The sequence below is a fragment of the Garra rufa genome, chromosome 4 (assembly GCF_049309525.1).
Source record: "Garra rufa chromosome 4, GarRuf1.0, whole genome shotgun sequence".
In the NCBI taxonomy this organism is placed as follows: Eukaryota; Metazoa; Chordata; class Actinopteri; order Cypriniformes; family Cyprinidae; genus Garra; species Garra rufa.
This window is the reverse complement of record NC_133364.1, coordinates 2,423,197-2,439,048: the sequence shown is the minus strand read 5'-3', so window position 1 is coordinate 2,439,048 and position 15,852 is coordinate 2,423,197. Positions and strand designations below refer to the sequence as shown.

Here is a 15,852-nt window from a genome sequence, read left to right as displayed (position 1 = left end):
AAACGGCTATTTTTACCATGTCAATAAACCTATCTTTGGTGATCGACAGCTGCAGGAGAATGATAGAATTGATAAAGATATATGGGAGTCATACAGTAATAAATGTGTGTGATATATGGACTTGTCATTCAGATGTGTTCTATAGCGTCCTCTTGTGTCCAAACAGCCGTGCAGCTCTAATAAACACTATTTCTGATATTTTTACTGCATTTATTTGATCAAAAATACTGTGTGTATATTTAAAATACCTCTTTTTTACGTGAATATCTGCTTTGATTGCTGTTTTGAAGTATTAAGAAATTATTCTAATTTTCTGCTCAAGAAACATTTCTGATTATTAGCGATGTTAAAAACAGTTGTGCTGCCCAGTATTTTTGTGGAAAGCGTCATACATTTTATTTTTCAGATTTCACAGATGAATAGAAAGTTCAAAAGAACAGCATTAGTCATTGTTTGTGTCACAACTTTTCATATTTTAAATTAAACATTGACTGTGTCTCTGTATTTACGGAACTCATTACAAAACATTAATAACCGATATTAAATAAATACCTCCAGCACTCTTCATTTATGACTTTTTTAAAATCAGAAAGTAATAACAAATCTTTTAAATATTGAAAAAGACTCCTTTTATTTCTTGCAAGAGAAATAATCACATTAATCTTAAGGTGTCTGCAAAAGCCAAGGCTCACCAAAAATTTACCAACAACAACATAACAGATTAGAAAATACCGAAGCAGAATAAGATCGAAACAAACTGAAAGAACCGGACAGATTTCTGAATCTCATGCTGTTGTTCAGTCATCATTAAAGCCCACAATCGTCCAAAAAAGCAGTGAATTACAAAGAGCCACATTCACACCGCGACACTCGTTCATTTACACCGAAAACACGAGATGCACGTGAAGATCTCTCCAGCCGTCACGTCAAATAATAATCATCATACAGTAGAAACACATGGGTGAAGGAGATCTGTGCTGTGGATCAGGAAAACACAGTGAAATAAACACCACATCAGTCCAGTCCGCTCACAGATGAGAGCCAACGCCACATTTCTAGCATTATTGAGAAAACAAAACATGAGGCCAAAGAAACGTCTTCCAGTAGTGAAGCTGCTCACCGTCTCTCTCTCTGTCTTCATCGGAGGCGACCTGAGTTCAGTGTATTGCTTTATTTCTCTCCTCAAATCTCTATTCACAGATGAAGTGTCGTGTTCAGTGTCAAAACCAAACAGCCTAAATATTAAAATACAAAGCTTTTTCCCCAGCGAGTGAACAGGAAAACTGGCTTCTCCACTGGATGGTGGCGTCAGACCTCGTAGTGCAGGTCGTTGAGCTCCAGTCGGGTGTAGTGGCGTCTGTCGAACGACTCCATGGCTTTACGGGCCACCAGAGACAGGATGAGCGCCAGGAAGACGAGCGTGATCACCACGATGGCCACCAGACTGTTCTTCCACATCACCCGCGACACCTTGGGCTTCCCCGGAAGAGACAGAACGGGACGGTTGAAATCCCGGCGCTTCGGGTCGCTCTCCAGCTCAATCACCACAGCCGTGGATCTCTCAGCGGCCGGAGGCGGAGCGGTGGAGGGCGTCAGTGTCGTAGTGGTGGTGGTTGAAGCTGTTGTGGTGGTCGTGTCTGGTGTGCTGCTCGTGGGGTGAGTCGTAGGGATCGTTGTGACTCTGATGGGCTTCACCGAATGCGTCTCTGGTCTGGAGGGTTTGCTGGGTTTCCTGGGTCGGTTGGGTTTGGCGGGCGCTCGCGGAGGAGGACGAGCCGCTTTAGTGCTGGTGCTTTTAGTCGTGGTGGTGGTGGAGGACTGTGTGGTGCTGGTTGCCGTGGTAGCGGCTGCGGTCGTCATAGCGACGGTTTCCAGCATCACCTCAGTCAGTGCTTCTTCAGGGGGTTCAGTGCTGGTGGATGTGGAGCTGGTTGTTGATGTTGGTGTTGTACTTGTAGTTGTAGTTGTAGTTGTAGTCGTGGTTGTGGTTGTGGTTGTAGTTGTGGCTGTTGTTGCAGGTGTAGTCGTGGTCGTTGTGGGTGTAGTGGTGGGTGTAGTTGTAGGTGTAGTCGTGGTCAGCTGTGGTGCCGCAGGTTTGGCTGTTATTCTTCCACTTCCTTTAGTTGTCGGATGAGACACACCTGAAAAGATCAAATCAATTGCAGAAACCAACCAGTGTTTTAGTGTCATCAAGATCTTACTATGTAGCACTAGTTCAGTTGTGTGTTTTAGCCATTTTATTAGCGTTTGTTGCTTTTAAAAATGTTTTATCCATTGGTTACTTCAGTTTCAGTTTGTTTTAGTGCATCAGCGTGAACTGAAGGAAAATGAGAAATGTTGCCTTTGCTAGTAGATCAAATCAATTCAAGTTTATTTCATTGCAAGCAACAAAGCTTCAATGAAAAAGCGTCTAGTAGTCTGGAGTGGAGTGACCTCTAGTGGACAACCAGAGCACTCCAGCTGCTGAAAGTGACACACACAGACATATATATATATATATATGAGACCCTGGACCACAAACCCAGTCATAAGGGTCAATCAATAAGCTTTCCATTGATGTATGGTTTGTTAGGATAGGACAATATTTGGCTGAGATACAACTTGTGAAAATCTGAAATCTGATCGCCTTTAAAGTTGTCCAAATGAAGTTCTTAGCATTGCGTTCAAAAATGACCAATGAGTTTCGATATTTGTCCTATTTAAAACTTGACTCTTCTGTAGTTATATCGTGTACACGTGCCCCAGTAAAATCTCAAATTTGAGGTATAACTTACGTTGATATTTCCAAAATAAAGACATTAAACTACATGCAACAACTGGATTAATGAGTAATGAGGGCCTGTGTCCCAGTAGAGTTTAGAGTCTAGCAGCTCCCTGTGCAGGCAGTTGGTCACGATGAGCTGCGATGTGCTGCGTGATATTACTGCGCCTGCTTCGTCCATATTACAACAGCAAACTTTCTTGACTGAAAGGAAAATCACAGCTTTACATTTTCCGCCGGTCTTAGTCCACGATATAACTACAGAAGAGTCCAGTTTTAAATAGGACAAATATGGAAACTCGTTGGTCATTTTTGAACGCGATGCTATCGGTCTCATAGGATTCAATGATCTATGCTAAGCTATGCTAAAAGTGATATCGCCAGAACAGGAGAACGGCTGGATTTCAAAACGGTAAAACTCAACTTATTAACTCGGGGGGAGTTGGAGAATGAGCCTATTTCCAAAAAAACTGGAGTGTTCCTTTAAAACTGGTTTTGTGCTCCAGGGTCACATATATACATATATATACACACACATTATTGTGCAGAAGTCTCAGTCCATTAGCATTTTCACCGACAAAAAATGGTTTTGAGCAGTTAATATTTTGCTGTAGTGTGTCAGTAGAAAATCTCAGTTTACATTTCGATTACGATTAAACTCCAGCCAGAGCAGATGAAGTGACTGCTGATGTGAATGTGGTTCTGCTCACCCTTGTAGATGTTGTAGGTGTTGATTCCAGCGCTGGCCGTCATCAGAGGACAGTCTCTCTCGTTGGGACAGTGGAAGAGCTGACAGTTCAGCGCTCCGGGCCGCTCCGGAGGTTTATAGACCACCAGATTACACTTCACACCTGGAGAACATCACAGAACATCAGCAGAGCTCCACACGCGTGAGACGCAGATGAGCATTCGTGTCTGTGTTTGCGTTTGAGTCGTACCTGGGCTGACGTCCTCCGAGCAGCAGGTGAGGATGCAGTCTTTCTCTGAGGGTTTGGCTCTGGCCACCATGACGGTTCCCTTCTGTTCCAGAGCCGCGTGCGCGTTCACGGTGACGTCCCGGTGCTGCCGAGAGTAACACAGCTCTCTGTCGGAGTCCGGCGTCCCGTTGCAGACGCTCAGGAGGACGCACAGCAGCAGGACGGACGTCCCCATCGGTCCGGAGCCGACGAACATGACGAGACGTTTGAGGAACACAGAGCAGAGACGGACGTCCTCACAGACCTGCACACAACAGATGAGTCCACAATCTAAGACCTGAGAGAAACTCAACCAGCCTCTCAATCTGGATCAGCTTATCTGTTCCAGACCGTTTATGGATACTGAAGTCCAAAGAGCTCCATCCCGTCATCAGCTCTTGTGAAATCTCTGATCCTGACCTACACTCGCACTGATCAGTCAGACTTGTCATGTCTTTAAAGAAGTCTCTTCTGCTCATAAAAGCTGCCTTTATTTGATCAAAAATACAGAAAAAAGCTAATATTGCAAAATGTTGTTACAATATAAAATAATGGTTTTTATTTTAATATACTTTAAAATATACATTTATTCCTTTATTTTCATCAGCTGTTACTCCAGTCTTCAGTGGCACATGATCCTTCAGAAATCATTCTATTATGCTGATTTATTATTAGAAAGATCAATGTTGGAAACAGTTGTGCTGACTAATATTTTTTTGGAACCTGTGATTCTTTTTTTCAGGATACTTTGATGAATAACAAGTTAAAAAGAACAGCGTTTGTTCAAAATATAAATCTTTTCCAACAACGTAAATCTATGCTATCACTTTTTTTTTTATTAATTTAACACATCCTTGGGGAATAAAATTATTCGTTTCTTTCAAAAAAAGAAAGAATACAAATTTACTGACCCCAAACTTTTGAACACTAGTGTACCTTTCTATTTTTTTTTTTTTTTAAAAAGCTGTTCTTTTTAAACTTTTATTGATCAAAGAATCCTGAAAACTATCACAGGTACAAAAAAAATATGAAGCGGCACAACTGTTTCCAACATTGATAATAAATCAGTATATTAGGATGATTACTGAAGGATCATGTGACACTGAAGACTGCAGTAATGATGCTGAAAATTCAGCTATAAATGAAATTTTAATGTATATTAATATAGAAAACATTGTTTTTCATCGTAATAATATTTCACAATATTAAATTTCTGTATTTTTAATCAAATGAACACAGCCTTGATAAGCATAAGAAACTTGTTTAAAAAAAAACATTAAAAATCATACTGATCCCTAACTTTTGAGCGGCAGTGTACGTGCACAACATGAAATACTGAGAAATCACTAATATACGGCAAGAAAATAGACATTTATTGAGAATACTTGCTGCTCATGGCCTTTCGAGATGTTTTATTTTATCATAATATTATTAATAATAATAATAATGCTGAGTGCTGTAACAGTCAACTCAATGAATTTTAAATATTTGTGTTTTAAAATGAGAAAAACATGAGCAGCCTGTACTGACCGGTGTGATTGGTGCGAAGGCTGATCTCCATCCGATCCGCTCACAGCTCACAAACACACAGGAAGAACTTTGATCAGCTGTAGAGGAACGTTTATCACAGACATCATAAAACTCCACCTTCACCTCTCATTTACAACATCATCATCATCTATACGGGACTTTATCCTGCATTTACAGACATGAGGATCTGATTTAGAGATCACTGAGCTGACTGATGAAATAGTGCAAAGCTTCTTCAGATCAGATGCCTTTGTAATGAGATTGTGATGTGATTATAATGTGGATGTGATGTACTGTGATGTGGTGCTGATGCTGCCGCTGGTCGCCATGGAGACTGAGCATCACTGGAAGAGTGTCCGGCGTGTGTGGGCCATCATCGTGATGCAACCCTTATGAAACACACAACAGCTAAAAACCACAATTTGTGTTATTAAAGCTGGTTTAACGAGCGGATGTTTTAGGAAATGAATGTCTGGTTTCATTCGCTCATCGACACGATCAACACCAGACACTGAGCGAGTCACATAATGTCCCGTTATCCGTGTCCACAAAACCCTGAAACCCGAACGCGAGCGAAGCGTCACACACAGAGAAAAAGATCCGCATGGAGTCTGTTCGCGAACACAAACGCATTCAGACGCGCGTCGCGTCAAATATCGCTTTGATTTGAACACAAAGAAGATTCAGCAAACGATGGAGATCAAACACCTACCCTGAGATCAGCCGCTGCTGTGACCCATTTCTGTGTCTTTGTCCTCCGCTGGATGATGATGGTGATGATGATGATGGTGGTGATGGTGATGATGATGATGCTGTCTCTCTCTCAAACACTGATGCTCACAGATGGAAATGTTCAGCAGCAGATGATGAACAGGCGGAGAACAGTGATGAACTAAGCGCTGATTTCCTCACACGTCTGTCTGTCTGTGTGGAACAGCTGTAAACTGAATGTGTCTTTGTAAACTCTAATGTGACGCGCGCTCATGTGTTGCTGCTGTAGCGCGCTGCTGCTCTAGAGGGCGACACATGCACGAGCATCTGACACAGAACAAACAGCGCATCACTTCCTGTTGACTTATTCGCAAATTCGATTTTTTAATCGTTATATTTCTGTGGCTGATACGTGCTTTCCTTAGTACTTGTTCATTATGTTCACCGATATTAATTAATTCCATCAATAATACAACATCACTGAAAACAAAAAAAACGGTTAAATTATTTCAAATAATCGATGATTTTACACTTCTGGAATTGCTCTATTAAAATAATTGATTATTTTTGTTAAAGACTTTGTCTAGTTTTTCAGAGTGCGAACCATCTACAGTCTCTTCTATACTTCTGGAATGTAAAAAGGTCAAGTCTGTTTACAAGACAGAAATAGCTGGAGTGACATTTATGAACGAGATTTAAAAAAAAAATCATTGATTGTATTTGCTATTAAATATTTAAATATCTATTTGTGTCAGACGCGCGCCACCTGCTGGACACAAACACGAAGCGCCTCTACAGCCGCGACTCATCACCAGATATGATTTACATTTTAAAACAGAAAAGATGCGTTTGTGTGTGATTTGTCAGTTGTCTCTAACGTAAATAAATACATAAACATATACAATAGGTAAATACACGTATGCAAAAATACAACTACTCTTAAATGTGACGTGCGCGCGCTCATGACGCTCTGTTGCTTTTTATTGCAATCATTTTAAAACCATGAACACAATTGCAAGATATATCAGTCGTGACAAACAAAATACTGAGACAAACATATGAATAATAATAGACAGAAAAACAGATAGGGTATAGCATTATCTTGAAAACAAATAGCATATTATTAACGGACATTATAACTCAGAGGATAGTATTAGGGCTTTAGGGTAATTCATACAGCTTTTCTGGTTTGAATGTAGTCCACTATTGCTATTATTTAAATGAATGAAAGCATGTTTAAATAGCGCTCATAGTGTTGCTGCTCTGGAGGGCGACACTCAAACAGCGCACACTATTAACGGTTTTTTTAGTTTTTGTTTGCAAAACTTACATTTTTAAAAAATAATATAGACCCTGAAAAACTAGTCAAGGCGTATTTGGTGAGTTGATGAGAAAATAATTCCAAAAGCCCATATATTCTGTACTTGGGCCATGTTTTTTCCCTGTTTGCTGCAACAAAAATGTGACACGAGAGAACACTTAACTTTGTCAAATAATTGAGCTGGACAAATTGTTCATTAATAGGAAACCGATGGTACACTTGGGCAGAGTTCTTATGTAAATTGATTAATGTACTAAACCAATTAATTACCAAATTAAATGTATTCATATCGGTTGAGCTCTCTTGGGGCTTAATTTACAAAACCCTGACTAAATATTTGAATTGATCTGAAATGATAATAATAAATCAATTAAACCGCATCAGTAAACTGCACCTGCATGCTTTTGTTTTATTGGAGTGCATTATATTCTACGGTGGTTATAATGTTTTAGCAACCTCATTCATTTTAAATATGGTTGCCAAATAAATTATAACATTTATTTTAATATAATGAACTGCATTAACACTCCAGAACCCACTGTGTTTATTTTTTTGAATGTACCTTCAAGACTTTCATTTTGGGGAGTTGGTGCAGCCATCATCATCATCATCTTCATCTTCTTCTTCTTCTTCTTCTTCTTCTTCTTCTTCTTCTTCTTCTTCTCATGGTGCAAACAAGAATTAAAATGCTTTGGCAATTTGCACTGTTCAAGTGAAACTGAATGAGACCCTTTACTTTTCCCCATATTTGCAGGAAGTGCACAAAAACATCAGTCAGTAAAGTTGTTAGAGCTTTATAAATAAAAACCTTTTTACGGTCACTATTGCATTAAATGAAATCCCTGTCATCATTTCGGTCAATATAATTGTGTGATCATTACATCTATGTAATATAATAAATCGTAGTAATTTACTACAGTAATATAGCAAAAAATAGTAATATAAAAATCTACGACAGCACACTTCCGGTGAACCTGACCTCTGTTCTTCATCTCTGATCAAACACCAGCCTCTTCTTCAGAATATCTCTTTCGCAGGTGATTCACATCATTCATCAGCATCCTCTTAACATGCTTTGACATATTTAGATACATTTTTATTTCATATTACAATTTAATATTTGTATATATGTCCTCCAAATTAAAAATAATATTTAAAAAGCAAGTTAAATGCGTAATTTACATTCATTAGAATAAAGGCCCACTGCTTTTTAAAAGTCCTGTGGAAAGCCGCAATAATCTGTATCTTTATTAAAGACGAGATTTCCTTCATATCATACTGAATAACACATAAAAACCACCATCAAAATTATAGATCTAAATATTTGTAAAGTTAGAAAACGTCTGAAATACGTGCACTCTGCGTCGTGACGTGTGCGTCATCTCCATGACAACCCCGAGACTTCATATGACAACAAAGACGGAACATGGACGACGATCAGAGCGCAGAGGAGGTAAACACGATCAAATGTTAGAAACAAACTGAACTAAAAGTAAAATAAAAGATAGTTGCTTTAGGAAACCATATGATAATCATTACTTTTCCTGCCTTTTTCCTTCGCGTCGCGGTGAAGCTAGTGGCTAACAGCTGCTAACGATGAACAGATACTGAACCAGTGATGTGTTTACATGACTGACTAATACAGCAGATTTCATTAAAACATCAGTGATTGAGTTATTTGTTTAGAATTATTAACACAATCCTCACCACATCCTTCATCGAGCTTTCAGGCGAGACACTGCAGGTGAACAGGGTTAGAGTAACTAATAGTTATGACCTTACTTACCCAGCTGATTGATCACACTGACAATTGCAAACGTTTTTTGTATTCCAAGTTTTCTAAAATGTTAGGGTTAAATATGCAAACGAGCCATTATTTAATAAACTATGCGCCGATTTGCATAAATGTCTAGTACAAAAATCTAAACACGTTTCAAAATTCTTACAGAGGGATTTTGGGTAGAAAAAACTTTGAACAGACAGAAAACCATGTATTTTGTACTATTTTTGGGGGAATAAAATGTTGTATAAAATCAAGCTATATATGAACAAATCTGTCTGTAAAAGCCTTCAGGATAGAGACAGGGACACAAATGCTCAGTGCGGTGTGTGTAAGAGCTGCTGAAGTGGAGATTTACGGCTCAGAGTGGGAGAAAAAACTCTTGGCCTTCTAAAAGCTGTATTGTAATTGAAATCTATTGACGCAAATAGATAAAGTGCTATAAAAGAAACATTTAACAGTGTCTCTTTCCACTAAAGGAAAAAGCAAAAAGCCCAAAATCTCTCAAACTTGCCTGCAGTGTCTCCCCTTAAAGCACAGCGATGGAGCTTCAGTCAGAACTGAATCAGATTTCGTCATGAAGATGTCTTTATGCTGTTCTGTTGTGTGTGATCTCCTCTAGACGGCGTTTGTGGTGGATGAAGTGAGCAGTATTGTTAAAGAGGTGTGTTTCTGGTCTCTCAGCCTTTATTCTGAGCTTCATCTTGTGTTTGGTCTGATGTTTGAGATCTTCATCTCTGCTGTTCTCAGTCTCTGGAAGCGGTGATCGGAAGGAACACGTATGACCACAAGCGTGTCAATCAGTGGACGTCTGGCGTGGTGGAGCAGTGCCTCGGTCAGCTCAGTAAACTGGCCAAACCCTTCAAATACATCGGTCAGATTCACAACCACAACATCTCTAGTGAACGCATTCAGGAACTGTTCAGATAGAAATAAACATGTGCTGAACATCTGCTCACCCTCAGACCTTCCCAGATGTAGATTCACTGTCTCACCAATGGATCCTCTGCCGTCAGAATGAGAGTCCAAATGTCTGATAAAAACACCACAATAATCCACACCATCTTGAGAAGACAAAAGCTGGAACAAGTCCATCATTAAGACATTTGTAATGAAAATACGAGTCCATAATAACGCTTCCTTCGGTGAAAAATCCATCTTCTGTTGTCTCTCAGATTAAAATCCAGCCGCATATTTGTTTTTTGCTTGTAAACGCTGCTTGATCTGTGCAGATTTCAGAGCAGACAGCTTTTTTTAGTCTGGAGGAAGTGTTATTATGCATTACAGATTCAGATTTTACTTTCAAAAAATGTGATCAGATGTTTGGAGTCTCATTCTGACGGCACCCATTCACTGCGGATGATCCACATTTTTATAACATTTCTCCAAATCTGATAAACAAACTCATTCTAATGTCCAATGGGGTGTGTTTATGTTATGGGGGGCCCTAAGCAAACCTCCAGTATGGGCCCCACGATCGCTTTCTGGGTCCGAAGCTCCGAACTGCATTCAAAGGATTTGCGAACCCGTTCCGAAACTCCGATATACATCGGGTTCGTGGCACTGGTGATGTCCTCGTGATCTTGTTTTTGTGTAAACAGCTGCTGCTAATGTCAGATGGTCTGAGGTTGAGCACATTTTCATCTTTGGCTGAGCTGTTCCTTCACTAAAGACTGATGATCTGCTCTGTTGTTTCCATCAGTCACGTGTATTATAATGCAGAAAAACGGTGCAGGACTGCAGTCGGCTTCTTCGTGTTTCTGGGACAACACTACAGACGGTACCAGCTCCAGTTATATTCACACACAAACGTCAACATCATGGATGCTCTATTAACATTATAGAAGACCGTTTGTTCCTAACTTTGACATAATCTTGCTGGAACATCAGCCAAAGTTATTAGAAGCACCATATGTTTCGTTCACCGTACTTTTATTTCTATTTTTGAGGTATAACGTTATTCTCCATTTAGTCATTTACAAGGTTTCCAGAAATAAACGTAGCTTCACGTTGCAAATATATCACCTTATATTAAGCATTTCTTAGGCTTACTAATCTTTGACATTTTGTCTGTTGTAAAAAAAGTAAAACTTTGCCTTTCAGTTGCAGTTTATCATTATTTAAATAAATGTTTTAGTTGAGGATAATATGATGTCTAAGTGATATGCAGAGATGTAAACAGCTGTTTATTTGGTGTGTTCTGCAGGCAGCTGCACGGTGCGATGGGAAAACAAACACTTGTACTGCATCGTCAGTGTGTTCGGACTCGCCATCTAGACTCAAACACGCACATCTCCTCATTCACACTGCCATCACACTTCAGTATTCCTGTGTCTAAGCTCTCTGTCTTCAATAAAAGCACATGAATTCACATCTTAAAAATGTCTGAACATTTTATTCCACATTCGCTCAGACGTCACAACAGTGCAGTGGAAGGAAAGCTCCTGGCCGCGAGTCGGTCTGGACTGAGGTCCGCGGGTTTGGGAATGATCTCATGTACATGTGGAAAGGCACAGCGAACCGGACGTCCTGTGACCATCATCATCATCATCATCATCATCATATAGTGCTTCTGGGACCTTTAATGAAGTCCAGCAAACAACAACCTGCTGATCTGAACTCAAGTAAACAGAAATGTGGAAAACAAATCAACATTTAGGAGCACAACAGCATTCTGGAGTCCAGAACAGACCCTCGACTGCCACTCAAACAGCCTTAAGACAATGGAGTGAACCCACAAAAACAAGGCGCTTCTGTCCTGAACGGGACCCTGAAGTGATCCAGTCCCACAAAAATAATCATAATCATAAATACGGCAAGAGAGAAATGCGTACAGCCACAATAAAACAGGAATGAGAGAAAAGAAGGCTTTTGGAATGTTCAACTACAACATCCAGTGAACGCAGAGGAACAGCAGACTCATATTCTCCTCCACGACCACAGACACAAACTCACAGGATCTCAAACTGGCAAAACGGCTCCAACGAGCCACAAATCATCAGAAATATATGCACATAAGCAGCGTTCTCAAACAAAAATGGAGTCTGATTATTAAGAAAAAAAACCAATGTTGAATTACAAACACTGTCAAGAAATTCCCAATACGTTTCACGCAAAAATCACGAAAAAACAAAAAATATTGTGAGAATGGCTATTTTTTAAACCCTTCACATACTTATTTTCAGGATAATTAAGCACATTTTACCCTAAAGTGTTATTACTGCATTGCAATTTTTTTTAATTATCCTTATAATAATGAAAACATTTATAAGTTATTCTTTTAGCATGTTTATACTTTTGTAAAAGCACACCTTACATCAAGGACTTATTTGTATTACTGAATTTAAGCTGATGTTAATGAGAAATCTTCATCATTACAGGGGTTGAATGTGCTTAATTATCTCTTTAAAAATGGTCTTCATGAAAATATACAAGATACATCCTATAAACTGGATTCTCCCCAGTAGTGGTTGAACACTGCTCTCCAGTCACAGCTGATCTGAATCAGACGTCACGCTGATATCTGCACGCTGCCCTTCGCTGACGCTCGCTGGGGTTCAGTGCATCTGGACTGACATTCATAAACACGCCACTGTATCTTTAAAAATATATGGCCTGTATATTTACACACTGGCATGGTTTCAACAGTTAGTTAACGTACACTCTCAAAGAGGCCTAAACATACAGCAGCGCTCCGCTTTCAGTCGCTCTCGCTCCCGTCCTGGTATTTGACGCTGGCTTTGATGGCGCGGCCGTTCTGAAGAGGCATCTCCTCATAGTCGCTCCTTCAGAAAAACACATCAGACAGACGATCAGAACGGATCGGGTGAGTCACACAGATGATGCGATCTGATCAACATACCCGTAAATGACTTCATCGTCCGAGTCGTTGAGCATGGAGAACGCAGGATTGTCCTTCAGCTGCGAATCTGGACACAAACACACATCTACATGAAGAGCAGACTCACCGCTCAAATCATCTGTAGGTCGGCCACAAACTAACTCACCGTAAAGAGCGTTTCTGGAGGGCGAGTAGACGAACGCTAACGTGTAGAGATAGAAGTTCAGAAGGCCGTAGAAGGAAAGAAATTCAGCTGGTGGAGAGAAACGCTCAGGAAAACCACAGATCAACCACTTTAAACCACAGTTAACTAAAACCATGAAAAATAATGGTATTTGAAATTAAAAAAAATCAACTTGAAGTACTAAAAAAAAAAAAAAAAAATTATTCAAAACAACAACAAAAAACAATATAGATGTAAAAAAAAGACGTCACAAAATTACTAAAACCTCACCTAAATTAAAAAAAAAAAAATGATATATAGCTTTTCAACAAATAAAATAACTTGGCTGAAACTAATCTTTAAAATTACAAACTAACAAAACTGACAAAAATATTTACTTCAAAAACAAAAAAAAGGTTACTTGCAAAAACCAAAAACATTAACTTGAACAAAAACCCTTGAACTACATACTTTTGTATTTAATTTAAGTTCATGTTCTAAACAACTAAAAACAGCAGACATAAAAGACAGTACAATTACTAAAACTCGAAACTTGATATTAAAAACTATAATGTAACCATTTTTGCATTTTTTGTTTTTTGTTTCTGAAACAAGCTGACAATAATAAATGTTGTTTAAAATAGATTTCATTGCAATCTATGCTTATTCCTTAATAGCATCACGATTAAAGGGTTTAGAGGTTATTTTATTGTTTTAATTTCTCTTACCGCAGAAGTGTGACTTCTGAAACATTATTAAAAACTACAATATTACAAAGACTGCTTTAAACCAATGAAAATGTCACATTTATTATCAATTAGGGCTAGGGTTGGGAATCGCAGCCGTCGGATATTCGAGGGAATCTGACATGATCTCTAATGAAAGGATATAATTCTGGTAATGAGTGGAAAGTTCAGCAACAAAGTTGTCCTGCAAAGCCTTGGAGCCGAATCTCAGATAGAGAATAACCACACTGAGGAAACAGGAAGAGGAAATGACAATGCAAAACTATTGCGTCATCTGAAAGTGTGTGTCTGTGTGAGATGAAGCAGATGATACCTGATCACCAGCACCAGCAGCGTCAGAGCCGTCAGGAACTTCAGCCGCAGATCTGAGCCAAAACCAATCAGACCAGCGTCACAAACACATGTTCACATGCGGATCTCAAATGTGGTTCTCATGTCAGTGGCGTGTGTTACCTGTGTAGGGCATGTTCTTGAGCTCGGAGCAGGCGCGCAGCACCAGAAACACCAGATACAGCACATACACAGCCACCAGCAGCAGGAACAAGATCTTCATGCCCTACAGACACACACACATCAGTATGCTTTTTAATGTCTTTATGCTCATCAAATTCCATTTATTTGATCAAAAATACTGAAAAAAAGTAATATTATTGTTTAAAATTCAAAATAATATATATATTTTTAATTTAATATACTTTAAAATATAATGTGATGCAAAACTGAATTTTCATATACTGATTTATTACTGTTATGCTGCCAAATATTTTTTGGATCCTGTGATACCTTTTTCAGGATTCCTTGATAAATAAAAAATTAAGAAGAGCATTTATTCAAAATAGAAATCTTTTCTAACAATATAAGTCTTTACTATCACTTTTTATCAATTGAACACATCCTCGCTGAATAAAAGTACTCATTTCTTTCAAAGAGAGAAAGAAAGAAAAAACTTTGAATGTTTACTGTTATAAAACTTTTTTTATATTAAATAAATGCTGTTCTTTTTAACGTTTTATTAATCAAAGAATCCTAAAAAAGTATGACAGGTTCCAAAAAATATGAAGCAGCACAACTGTTTCCAACAGTGATAATAAATCAGTATATTAGAATGATTTCTGAAGGATCATGTGACACTGAAGACTGCAGTAATGATGCAGTGCATGACTTTGCATCACAGGAATAAATTAGATTTTAAATTATATTAAAAAAGAAAAAACACTATTTTAAATTGCATTAACATTTCACAATAATAGAGATTTTTCTGTTTAAATCAAATAAACACAGCCTCGATGAGCAGAAAAGTCTGCTTTGAAAAGCACTAAAATCTCACTCCACTGTAATTTATGTTTGTTTTGGAATTATATTTTTCATTCCTCATAGCATCACAGTTATAGGATTTATGTTAGAGTGACGGGAACCAAAATACATGTTTATAGTATTTACTTTATGTAATAAAATGTTTTTTTAATTTCTCTTAATGTAGTCTTATTTTCTTAAAAAAAAAAAATCTTCTTTTTTATATTCAGTAATATTGTAAATGTAAACTATTTTGACAGATGTTATGTTATTGAGCAGGAACAGTCATGAAGCTGAAGAGGAAACTCACCTGGAAGTTCTGGATGTCCACTTTATACTGATATGTGGGATCCTGCAGCTCATTCACCCTAATAATAATAATAATAATACAAAATATGAGAATCCTGTACAACACCAGCAGAAAACAGCCGCCGGTGAAGCTCTGAAAGCGTTTCTCACGTTTGCCAGATTCCCAGCGTGACGGCCGATAACCACAGCAGCCCCACGATCAGCAGTTTGGGCAGATAGAAGGTCAGGAACTTCCTCTCGCCCTGCAGATGAAAGCACAGGTGAGCGGAGCGGCGGGCGATGCGCACTAGCGAGGGCACTCAGACGGCCTTACCTGCACTCGGATGCCGTGATACACGCACAGCCAGAACAGCAGCAGCGCACACAGGAACAGAGCCTGGAAGAAGGCGTCCAGCGTGCCCGGAAACCAGCTGTTGACCAGGAACGACAGCGGGAAGAACG

General features: G+C 38.9%; 3 protein-coding genes across 5 annotated transcripts in view; 1 reads left to right on the top strand and 2 right to left on the bottom strand.

Annotated features, from left to right (window-relative positions):
* Positions 1-369: 369 nt before the first annotated feature.
* Positions 370-6,245, bottom strand: mansc1 (MANSC domain containing 1). 3 transcript variants are annotated; one of them, XM_073838401.1, is made up of 5 exons: positions 5,960-6,244; positions 5,248-5,324; positions 3,700-3,982; positions 3,472-3,612; positions 370-2,141 (listed from the first exon to the last, which is right to left on the bottom strand). In XM_073838401.1, the coding sequence occupies exons 3-5, from the start codon at positions 3,932-3,934 to the stop codon at positions 1,309-1,311; spliced, it is 1,209 nt and encodes a 402-aa protein (XP_073694502.1). In that variant the 5' UTR covers positions 3,935-3,982; positions 5,248-5,324; positions 5,960-6,244; the 3' UTR covers positions 370-1,308. The 3 variants fall into 3 exon arrangements, with proteins under 3 accessions (XP_073694502.1, XP_073694506.1, XP_073694503.1); XM_073838405.1 differs by lacking the exon at positions 5,248-5,324 and having other exon boundaries at positions 5,960-6,245; XM_073838402.1 differs by lacking the exon at positions 5,960-6,244 and having other exon boundaries at positions 5,248-5,927.
* A 2,409-nt stretch (positions 6,246-8,654) lies between these two features.
* Positions 8,655-11,441, top strand: dynlt1b (dynein light chain Tctex-type 1b). Its single transcript, XM_073838035.1, has 5 exons — positions 8,655-8,732; positions 9,682-9,723; positions 9,810-9,933; positions 10,762-10,839; positions 11,266-11,441. Exons 1-5 carry the CDS (start codon positions 8,706-8,708, stop codon positions 11,334-11,336), a joined length of 342 nt encoding a protein of 113 aa, XP_073694136.1. The 5' UTR covers positions 8,655-8,705; the 3' UTR covers positions 11,337-11,441.
* tmem181 (transmembrane protein 181) overlaps positions 11,435-15,852 on the bottom strand; it is a 6,297-nt gene continuing 1,879 nt past the window's right edge. Inside the window, exons 2-10 of the mRNA XM_073838416.1 lie at positions 15,725-15,851; positions 15,562-15,653; positions 15,413-15,470; positions 14,263-14,365; positions 14,123-14,174; positions 13,954-14,036; positions 13,067-13,156; positions 12,922-12,988; positions 11,435-12,844 (exon numbers count right to left, since the gene is read on the bottom strand). Coding sequence (XP_073694517.1) covers positions 12,760-12,844; positions 12,922-12,988; positions 13,067-13,156; positions 13,954-14,036; positions 14,123-14,174; positions 14,263-14,365; positions 15,413-15,470; positions 15,562-15,653; positions 15,725-15,851 — 757 coding nt within the window. The 3' untranslated portion in view covers positions 11,435-12,759. The remainder of the gene's footprint in view (positions 12,845-12,921; positions 12,989-13,066; positions 13,157-13,953; positions 14,037-14,122; positions 14,175-14,262; positions 14,366-15,412; positions 15,471-15,561; positions 15,654-15,724; position 15,852) is intronic.

Excerpts from the sequence above, each read along its gene's own strand:
- dynlt1b (XM_073838035.1), top strand. The coding sequence starts at position 8,706 with ATGGACGACGATCAGAGCGCAGAGGAG. Across the intron at positions 8,733-9,681 it reads ACGATCAGAGCGCAGAGGAG|ACGGCGTTTGTGGTGGATGA; the intron begins GTAAACACGATC and ends GATCTCCTCTAG. Across the intron at positions 9,724-9,809 it reads TGAGCAGTATTGTTAAAGAG|TCTCTGGAAGCGGTGATCGG; the intron begins GTGTGTTTCTGG and ends TGCTGTTCTCAG.
- mansc1 (XM_073838405.1), bottom strand. The coding sequence starts at position 3,934 with ATGTTCGTCGGCTCCGGACCGATGGGGACGTCCGTCCTGCTGCTGTGC. Across the intron at positions 3,613-3,699 it reads CTCGGAGGACGTCAGCCCAG|GTGTGAAGTGTAATCTGGTG; the intron begins GTACGACTCAAA and ends GATGTTCTCCAG. Across the intron at positions 2,142-3,471 it reads CACCTACAACATCTACAAGG|GTGTGTCTCATCCGACAACT; the intron begins GTGAGCAGAACC and ends TGATCTTTTCAG.